This window comes from Carlito syrichta, unplaced genomic scaffold, assembly GCF_000164805.1.
Source record: "Carlito syrichta isolate Samal-C Ts95f unplaced genomic scaffold, Tarsius_syrichta-2.0.1 Scaffold288448, whole genome shotgun sequence".
Taxonomy (NCBI): domain Eukaryota; kingdom Metazoa; phylum Chordata; class Mammalia; order Primates; family Tarsiidae; genus Carlito; species Carlito syrichta.
In genome coordinates, this window is record NW_007232544.1 from 208,710 (window position 1) to 219,771 (window position 11,062).

The 11,062-nt window shown below is 40.6% G+C and overlaps 1 protein-coding gene across 3 annotated transcripts in view; it reads left to right on the forward strand.

Moving 5' to 3' along the window:
• The window catches only part of ASH1L (ASH1 like histone lysine methyltransferase), a 202,012-nt gene that overhangs the window by 98,437 nt on the left and 92,513 nt on the right, over window positions 1-11,062 (forward strand). For all 3 annotated transcript variants that reach the window (XR_002481715.1, XM_008053776.1, XM_008053777.1), the window contains exon 5: window positions 1,982-2,729. Coding sequence is in view for 2 of the 3 variants with exons in the window: in XM_008053776.1 (XP_008051967.1) it covers window positions 1,982-2,729 (748 nt within the window). In the remaining variant the exon portion in view is untranslated. The remainder of the gene's footprint in view (window positions 1-1,981; window positions 2,730-11,062) is intronic.

The window sequence follows — 11,062 nt, forward strand, 5'->3', positions numbered from 1 at the left end:
TCACTCTGTCACCCAGACTAGAGTGCAGTGGCCGCTCCCAGCCACCACAGCCTCGACCTGTTGGGCTCCGGCAATCCTTCTGCCTCGGCCTTCCAAATAGCTGGAACTATAAGTGCACTACCACACCCGGCTAATTTTTTTGGATTTATTGTAAAGAGGAGGTCTCACCAAGTTGCCCAGGCGGGTCTCGAACCTGCGGGCTCAGGCAGTCCGCTCACCTCAGCCTCCCAAGGCGCGGGATTACAGGCTGAGCCACCGAGCCCGACATGGTTTCTTTTTAATGCTGAATAACATTCTATTTTATGTATATACCAAATTTTGTTTCTTTATTCATCTACAAATGGATACTTGAGTAGCTTCTACTTTTTGACAATTTGTGCACATTCTGCTATGAGCATTGATGAACAAATATCTCTTAGAAACCCTGCTTCAGTTATTTTGGGTATATATCCTGAAGTGGGATTCCTGGATCATGTGGTAATTCTATTTTTAATTTTTTGAAGCACTGGCATACTGTTTTCCACAGTGCCGTACCATTTTACATTCCCGCTAGCAATGCCCAAGAGTTCCAATTTTGCCAACATCAACATTTTTTTTAAAGGAAGACAGCAAAATCCATACTTTTTGTAACATTACAGTATCCAGTGTGTAATCAAAAATTAATAGATCTGCTAAGAAGCAAGGAAATAGGACTCAGCAGAATAAAAATCAGTAGAAACTGCTACAGAAATAATGTGATAGAATTAGTAGGCACATATATGAAAAGAGGTTTTATTTTCTTTTGAGTTTATATCTCACTATGTCATGCAGGCTGGAGTGCAGTGGCACACTAATAGCCTTTTCAGCCTCAACCTGCTGGGCTCAGGCAATCCTGCTTCAGCCTTACAAGTAGCTGGGACTGCAAGTACTCACCACCACACTCAGCTAATTTTTTAATTTTTATAGAGATAAGGACTTGCCAGGTTGCCCAGGATGGTCTCAAACCCCTGGACTTAGGCAGTACTCTCACCTCCACTTCCCAAAGTGTTGAGATTACAGGCTTGCACTACCACACCCAGCTGAAAGAGCTATTTTTGAGAGTGTAAAGGAAAATATGGACATAGGATAGAAATGAAAGATATAAAAAAAAAACGTAGCCAGACATGGTGGCACACACCTATATAATCCCAGCTACTCAGGAGGCTGTGGTGAGACGATAACTTGAGGCTTGGAGTTTAAGCCCTGTCTGTGAAATAGTCACTCTTCTTCATCCTGGACAACACAGCAAGACCTCATCTTTTTTTTTTTTTTTTTTTGAATTGAGTCTCACTGTTTTCTTTTTCTTTCTTTTTTTTTTGAGTTGGAGTTTCACTCTGTTGCCCAGACTGGAGTGCAGTGGCCGCTCCCAGCCACCGCAGCCTCGACCTGCTGGGCTCCGGCAATCCTTCTGCCTCAGCCTTCCAAGTAGCCGGAATTACAGGCATACACTACCACGCCCGGCTGATTTTTTTTTATTGTAGAGATGAGGTCTCGCTGCCCAGGCGGGTCTCGAACCCGCGGGCTCCCAAAGGCGCAGGATTACAGACTGAGCCACCGAGCCCGTCTTGCCCCAACCTTCTAAGTAGCTTATTTATTTATTGTAGAGATGAGGTTTCGCCAAGTTGCCCAGGCTGGTATCAAACCCCTGGGCTCAAGCAGTCCTCTCGCCTCTGCCTCCCAAAGTACTGGCATTACAGGTATGAGTCACCTTGCCTGGCTGAAAATTGTTCTTTTTAATCCACATATTATTAGTGAAATATGAACCATTTTGTATTTTATTATGCTTATTGTAATATACTTTATTCAGGAAAATAAACGGTTGAAACATTTGATGTTGACAAATAAACTGTTGACATTTCAACATTTCCCTTTCCATTTATCTATAAAAAGTTATTTAAATGACTAACTGTGTCCGGTATTGTCAGTGTGTGATTTATTTTCTTTTCTTTTTTTTTTTTTTAAGTGAATGGAGTTTCCTCTCGAAGTCCACGATTGGTTGCTTCAGGAGATGACTCTGTGGATAGTCTGCTGCAGCGGATGGTACAACACGAGGACCAAGAGACCATGACCATGGAGAAAAATATTGATGCTGTGATCACAACTGCGTCTGTACCACCTTCTTCGAGTCCAGGCTGTAGCCACAGCAAAGAGCGAAACCTGGGAAAACCAGACAGCCTTCTAGTGCCTGCAGTCCCAAGTGACGGTTGCAATAATAGCATCTCACTCCTTTCTGAAAAGTTGACAAACAACTGTTCTCCCCATCACATTAAGAGAAGTGTAGTGGAAGCTATGCAGCGCCAAGCTCGGAAAATGTGCAATTATGACAAAATCTTGGCCACCAAGAAAAACCTAGACCATGTCAATAAAATATTAAAAGCCAAAAAACTTCAAAGGCAGGCCAGGACAGGGAATAACTTTGTGAAACGCAGACCAGGTCGACCTCGGAAATGTCCCCTCCAGGCCGTGGTATCAATGCAAGCATTCCAGGCTGCCCAGTTTGTCAGCCAGGAATTGAATGAAGGCGAAGAAGGAGCAGCACTACACCTCAGTCCTGATACAGTTACAGATGTAATTGAGGCTGTTGTTCAGAGTGTAAACCTGAATCCAGAACTTAAGAAGGGGTTGAAGAGGAAAAGTTGGCTATTGGAAGAACAGACCAGGAAAAAGCAGAAACCGTTACTAGAGGAAGAAGAGCAAGAGAATAATAAAAGGTAATTCCTTGTTTAATTATCTGAGTAGAGGAAGCTAGCTTTGTACAACTATGTTGCAACTATGTAGCTGAATTATTTCATCTTACAGACTTTCACTTTTACAATATAGGGCTTGTTCTTTTTCTAAAACTGTTCTCATTTATGGCTGTTTCAAATTATAAATAATTAAGAAGCAAAGAGAATGTAACATTCAAAGTCCCTCATTTTATAGATGAGGAAATCAGAGCTTAGAAATATTATGTATTTTATGCAGGATAGAGGTGCAAGAGTAGAATTATTTTTACTACTACACTCATCTCTGTGTTCATTGTATGTGTGTACCACATTTTGCTTATCCATTCATCTATTAGTGAACACTTGGGTTATTTTCATGGTTTAGCTATTGTGAATAATGCTGCTATGACAGTAGGTGTACAAATATCTCTTACAGGCCCTGCTTAAATCCTTTTGGCTAAATACCCAGAAGTGGAATTGCTAGATCATATGGTAATTGTATTTTTAATTTTTTAAGGAACTTCCATACTATTTATCCCATTTTACATTCCCACCAACAATGCACAAAGATTTCAATTACTTTACATCCTCACCAGCACTTGTTATTTTCTGGCTAATAGTAGCCATCCAAGTGGGAATTAGGCCATACAAATGGATGTTATATTGTTTTCGTTTTGAGTCTCATTTCCCTAATGATTAGTGATGTTGAACATATGTTTATATGCGTGCTGGCCATTTATATGTCTTTAGAGAAATATGTGTTGAACTTTTTTGCCAACTATGCTCAGCTAATTTTTTTTTCTAAGATATAGGGTCTTGCTCAGTTGCCCAGTTTGGAGTACAGTGATGTCAGCTCACTACAGCCTCAACCTCATGTACTCAAGTGATCTCCCACCTCAGCCTCCCAAGTAGTTGGCTCTACAGGTGTACATCACCACACCCAGATAATTTTTTATTTTTACAGAGATGAGTTCTCAGTGTGCTACCCATACTTGTCTCAAACTCCTGAACTTAAGAGACCCTGCCACCTCAGCCTCCTCAAGTCCTAGGATTATAGGCAATTGAGGTTTTTTGTTGTTGAGTTTTAGGGATTCTCAATATATTCTGGATATCAGTCTCTTACCAGGTACATGATTTGCAAATATTTTCTCCCAGTCTGTGGATTTCCTTTTTACTTTATTGATAATTGTCTTTTGATGTACAGAATTTTCTTGATATTCAATTAAATTCAATTTGTTTTATTCTATAAAGCTATGATAATCAAAACAGTATGGTAGTAGCATAAACACAGATATATAGACCAATGGAACAGAATAGAGAGCCCAGAAGTAAACTCTTGCATACATAGCCAAATGATTTTTTTTTTTTGACTCGAAGTCTCTTTTATTTTTCTTTTTTCTGTTGAGTCTCACTCTGTTGCCCAGGTTGGAGTGCAGTGGCACACTCACGCCCACTGCAGTCTCAACCTGCTGGGCTCAGGCAATCCTTCCACTTCAGCCTTCCAAGTAGCTGGAACTACAGGCTGAGCCACCATGCCTGGCTAATTTTTTGATTTATTGTAGAGGTAAGGTCTCGCCAAGTTGCCCAGGTCTCAAATCCGTGAGCTCAGGCAATCCTCTCACCTTGGCTTCCCAGAGTGCTGGGATTGCAGGCGTAAGCCACCACACCCGGCAGTCAAATGATTTTTGACAAAGGTACCAGACCATTCAGTGGGGGAAAGGACAGTTTTTTCAACAAATGGTGCTCAGAAAATTGAATATCCACATGAAGAAGGATTAAGTTGTACTTTTACCTTGTACCATATACAAAATTTAACTCAAAATGCATCAAAGATCTAAATGTAAAATCAAAAACTGCAGAATCTTAGAAGAAACTGTAGGGCAAAAGCTTCATAAAATTGAATTTCACAATGATTTCCTAGATATAATTCCAAAGGCACAAGCACTAAAGGATATTTGATTTTTTTTAAATGCACGGATAAGGGGCAACCCCTTCAGATCCCCTCCCACTGTGGGAGCTTTTCTGTCCTCTCAATAAATTCTACTTTCTCACTTAAAAAAATAGAAAATGCACAGATACAACATTCACTATTTATAAAGGGCATTTATTTTACTTATTGCTCATTCTTACTCATATTCTCTATTACTTGGTGAATCCTATATAGAGAGGTTATTTTGCCTCCTTCTATATAAATATAGTTTTCTTTTTTCAGGAGAATATTGAGGTTTTTTTACTGTAGGAGTAATACATTCTTGTTTAAAAAAGTAATATGTGCCTGTTTCAAGTAATTTGGTGAAACTAGTGGTTTACTAATTCACAAATAAGTCTCTTTTCACGTGATTTCAATTCTTCTTTTATCCCATTCTTGTCTCCATGGGTAACACTGTTAACAACACATTGTACACTCTTTTATAAAAACTTTTAGCATGCATTTACAAATATGTGCATATGTAAAGCTGTTCTGTGTAAGTGGTAATATACTATACATTTATTTTTGTAATTTAGTCATTTCACTTAGTGTGTCTTAGAGGTCTTTTTATACAAACATACAAAATTACTTTATTCCATGGTAGAAATGTGTCATAATTTATGTAATTTTCCTTTGATTGACTACATCTTGCTTTTTCATATTTAGGTCTTTAAATCATTTAAGTAATACTTGAATATTAGCTATAAGTTAGAGATTTATTTTAATTTTCAAATACTTAAGTTGTACTTCTACCAAAATTTGTTGAGAATTTACCATTTCCCTTATTTGAAATCCTTTTATCACATATTAAATTCTTATATATCTTTGAATCTTAGGGTATTTTAAAATATTTTAACATGGCCAGGTGTGGTGGTTCATGCCGGTAACCCAGCACTTTGGGAGGCCGAGATGAGAGAATTATCTGAGCCCACTGGTTCGAGACCAGCCTGGGCAGCTTGGTGAGGCCTCGTCTCTACAACAAATTTAAAAAAAAATTAGCTCGGCATGGTAGCATGTGCCTGTATTTCCAACTACTTGGAAGACTAAGGCAAAAGGATTGCCTGAGCCAAGCAGGTTGAGGCTGCAGTGGACGTGAGTGTGCCACTGCACTCCAGCCTGGATGACAGAGTGAGACTCCAACTCAGTCAGTCAATATTTATATATTTTAACATTCTTTTCTAGCAGTCTATTTTGTCATCACAGTCATGCCAATTTAATTACTGAGACTTTAAAACACCTACAAGGAGGGTCATTGCCTTGCTAAGCTATGGTCTGGCCATGTTTTCCTAGCTTTGGCTCCCTCCCCTACCTTGAGGAGGTATACCTCCTCTCTCCCTCCCTCTCACCCTCTCACCCTCCCTCCCTCCCTCCACCTACAAGGAGAATGGCATGTCTTGCCTCCACCTCCCAAAATGTTGGGATTACAGGCATGAGCCACCGCGCCTGGCCTAAGTGCTGTTTTAAAGCGTTATTTAGGGTTATGAGAGTACTGTATAAAATAGAAGTACTTGTAATAGTTTCCCTTAACAAGTAATGACTAAGATAAAAATCTGAAAAACAGACTTCATTTGTTATTTAAGGGAGTAAGAGCCCGCAAGGGAATTGCTTGAGCCATGGTGTTCAAGACCAGCCTGTGTGACTTGGCAAGCCCTCGTCTCTACAATAAATCAAAAAATTATCTGGGCGTGGAGGCACGTGCCTGTAGTTACAGTGAGTTGGAAAGCAAGATCTCCTGAGCCTAACAGGTTGAGGCTGACGTGAGCATAACATTTCACTCCAGCCTGGATGACAGAGTGAGACCCACCTCAAACAAATAATAAAATAATAATAATAATAATTGCTGCATAAGAAGTTAAGAAATTATAAGAATTTAACCAGGCGTCGGTGGGTCATGTCTTTAATCCCTGCTACTCTGAGGCTGAAGTGGGAAGTTTGCTTGATCCAGGAGTTCAAAGTTACTGAGAGCTGTAATCATGCCACTACATTCCAGACTGTACAACAGAGACTTCATCTCATAAGAAAAAAAAAAGAAATTTTAAGAAATTGCTAGCCATGTTTATAGTCCCAGCTACTCAGGAAGCTTGGGTTGGAGGATCACTTTAGCCAAAGAGTTTGACACCAGCCTGAGCAACATAGCAAGAACTTGTCTCTAAAACAAAATTTGTTGAGCTGGGGTGGTGGCTCGTGCCTGTAATCCCAGCGCTTTGGGAGGCAGAGGCGAGAGGATTGCTTGAGGCCAGGAGTTCAAGACCAGCCTGGGCAACTAGGCGAGACCTCGTGTCTACATTAAACCAAAAAAATTCGCTGGGCATGGTGGCACACGCCTGTAGTTCCAGCTACTTGGAAGGCTGAGGCGGAAGGATCGCCTGATCCCAGCAGGTCAAGGCTGCTGCCACTGCAATACACAGGTAAACGTGCCACTGCACTCTAGCCTAGGTGACAGAGTGATGCCAACTCAAAAAAAAAAAAAGTATAAGAAATTGTTGAAGTTTTAAAAAAAATGAATTTGCCTGCAAGTGATAATGAAAGGATATAAAACATATACATTAAATTAGTAAACTAAAACAAAAGTACGTAGAGAATCACTTGAGCTCAACGTTGGTTCTTTCAAAATAAATAAAAAAGGGAAACTTGGTAAATTTGCTCAATAGGAAGGAGAAAGGGAATAATTAAATTAGGGGTTAAAATGGAGATAAACTGTACATTAGAGATAAAAAATTCACTACTATAAGAACTTAAAACCCACTAAATGGAAAAACTTACTTGAAATGTACATATTCCTAGAAAAATATAATTTTAGTGAAACCTACTCAAAAGAAATAACCTGGAGCGTTGGGCATGGTGGCTCATGCCTGTAATTCAGCGCTTTGTGACGCAGAAGTGAGAGGATTGCCAGACCCCAGGGTTTCAAGACAAGCCTGGGCAACTTGGTGAGATCTGGTCTTTACAATAAATAAAAAAATTGTCCAGGTGTGGTAGCATGTACCTGTGATTCCATCTACTTGGAAGTCTGAGGTAGAAGGATCGCCTGAGCCCAGGAGGTCGAGTCTGTGGTGGCCCAGAGCAAGCCACTCCATTCCAACCTTGGCAACACAGTGAGACTCTGACTCAAAAGAAAAAGAAATAAATAATCCAAGCACTTCTATTATAAAATTAAATCCATAATTTAAAGTCTTGCTGCAAAGAAAACATTAGACCTAGACAATTTTAAGGAGAATTCTACCACACTTTCCAGAAAAATACCATTCCAGTCTCATTAAAACTCTTTAGACACTATAGGCAACAGGAGGAGTGGAATATATGTATAAAGCATACATAGGGCCAAGTGCAGTGGCTCACACCTATAATCCCAGCACTTTGGGAGGCCGAGGTGAGAGGATTGCCCAAGCCCATGGGTTCAAGACCAGCCTGGGCAACCTGACCTCATCTCTACAATAATTAATTAATTAATTAATTAGCCGGGTATTAGGTGTGTGCCTATAGTTCCAGATACTTGCAAGGCTGAAGCAGAAGGATTGCCTGAACCCAGCAGGTCGAGGCTGTGATGGCCATGCGTGTGCCACTGCACTCCAGTTTAGGCAACAGAGTGAGACTCCTACTCAACAACAAAAAAGCATACATAAACATAAGCTAAGTAATTTTATAGAAAGGTAACATACATATAATAAATATTCAAGAGATGAATATATGGAACACTTCTAGCATATAGAACAGCTACTTGGAAGGCTGAGGTGGAAGGTTCACCTGAGCCGAGCAGGTTGAGGATGCGGTGGCCATGAGAGTGCCACTGTACTTAAGTCTGGGTGACAGAGTGAGACTCCAACTCAAAAAAAAAAAAAAAAAAAACCACAAAATTTATTTAAAAAGATAAAAAATTACCTTCCATTGTTATTTTCCTGTTCATAAACCCCTTCGTTGCTCCTTTCTTGCTGTAACCAATCTCCTGACTTTTAAGGTAACCACGCCTTCACATTTTTAAATATCATTTAAATATGTACTTCTAAGCAATACAGTTTAATTTATTCTTGTAAAATTTCATATAAATTTAATTATATGCAATATAAGCCTTTGTCTCACCTATTTTGTTCAAGATATTCATGTTAAAACTGTTACACAAGCCGGGCTCGGTAGCTCAGCCTGTCATCCCGCGCCTTTGGGAGGCTGAGGTGAGTGGATTGCCTGAGCCTGCGGGTTCGAGACCCGCTTGGGCAGCGAGACCTCATCTCTACAGTAAATCAAAAAATCAGCTGGGCGTGGTAGCGCATGCCTGTAATTCCGGCTACTTGGAAGGCTGAGGCGGAAGGATCGCCGGAGCCTAGCAGGTTGAGGCTGCAGTGGCCGGAAGCGGCCACTGCACTCCAGTCTGGGCGACAGAGTGAGACTCCAACTCAAAAAAAAAAAACAAAAAACTGTTACATGTTGCTATAATCATTCATTATTTGTTTATAATATAATTTTTCTGTTTCACTATTGGGTTTTTTCCAGTTTGAGTCTATTACCAAAAAATGCTGCTCTTAATATTCCTCTAATTTCCACTGGTGGATATGGGCAATAATTTCTCTTGGTTGTATCCCTAGAAATGGAATTATTCAATAGAACAAAGAATTTGTCCCAAGACAAAAGGATTTGCCCGAAGACAACCTGTGGTATATTTTGCTAGTATAGACCTAATTGGATAAGTGAAAAAGTCCCATGCATGTGTGGAAGCTTGCTACATGACAGAGATGACACTGCATATCAATAAGGAAGGAGGACACTATTTAATAAATGAATTATGTTCAATAAGTTGATATTCTGTGAGGATGGAAATGAAATTAAATTCTGACTGGACATGTTGGCTCATGCCTGTATTCCCAACACTTTAAGAGGCCAAGATTACTTGAGCCCAGGAGCTTGAAACCAACCTGGGCAATGTAACAAGACTTTGTCTACACACACATACACACACATATCACGCACACACACACAAATTGTATTCCATTTTATCCCATATGCAAAAACCAATTCTCCATCAATTAAATACAGTTCATCTTTGAACAGGACAGATTTAAACTGTGCAGGCCCAAACTTTTTTTTTCAATAAATATATTGGAAAAATGTTTGGATATATGCAACAATTTGAAAACATTCACAGGTGAGCTGTTTTGTCTAAAATAATGAAGCTTTTTTTTTTGCTTTTTTTTGAGTTGGAGTCTCACTCCGTCACCCAGACTGGAATGCAGTGGCATGTACCCAGCCACTGCAACCTCGACCTGCTGGGCTCCCGCGATCCTTCTGCCTCAGCCTTCCAAGCTGGAACTACAGGCATACGCTACCACGCCCAGCTAATTTTTTTTTATTTATTGTAGAGATGAGGTCTCACCAAGTTGCCCAGGTGGGTCTCGAACCCGCGGGCTCAGGCAGTCCACTTGCCTCGGCCTCCCAAAGCGCTGGTTTACAGGCTGAGCCACCGAGCCTGGCCAGTAATGAAGAATTTTAAAGGTGTGTCATCAATGTATAAAATGCATGTAGATTAGTAATCTATTTTAACTTTTACTACCATAAAATATGTACAGATCTAATATAAAAAGTTAAAATGTATCAAAACTTATACTCATAAACACAGGCTGTACCTGCTATCATTTTTAGTCAGGAGAAATATAAACAAATATAGAGCAACATTAGCCCAGATGTGATGGCTCACGTCTATAATCCCAGCACTTTGGCAGGACAGGTGAGAGGATTGCCTGAGCCCACAGTTTCAAGACCAGCCTGGGCAGCTTGGTGAGACCTCATCTCTACAATAAATCAAAAACTTAGCCAAGTGTGATGGCGCATGCCTGTAATTCTGGCTACTTGGAAGACTGAGGAGGAAGGATCCCCTGAGCCCAGCAGGTCGAGGCTGCGGTGGCGGTGAGCGTGGCACTGCACTCCAACCTGGGTGACAGAGTGAGGCTCCAACTAAAAAATAAATAAATAAATAAGGTGACCCCTTCAGGTCCCCTACCGCTCTGGGAGCTTTTCTGACTTCTCAATAAATCCTGCTTTCTAAAAATAATAATAACTGCATAAAATTAACTGTAGTACATACTCGCTGTTGTAATAATTTTGTAGCCACCTCTCATTATTTTGGTAAGCTTAAGTATTAGGAGTATCTAGTTAAAAGCCCTGTGACAAGCCGGGCTCGGTGGCTCAGCCTGTAATCCCGCGCCTTTGGGAGGCTGAGGTGAGTGGTTTGCCTGAGTCCGCGTGTTCAAGACCCGCCTGGGCAGGCGAGACCTCATCTCTACAATAAAATCAGAAATCAACCGGGCGTGGTAGCGCGCACCTGTAATTCCAGCTACTTGGAAGGCTGAGGTGGAAGGATCACTGAGCCCAGTGGGTCAAAGCT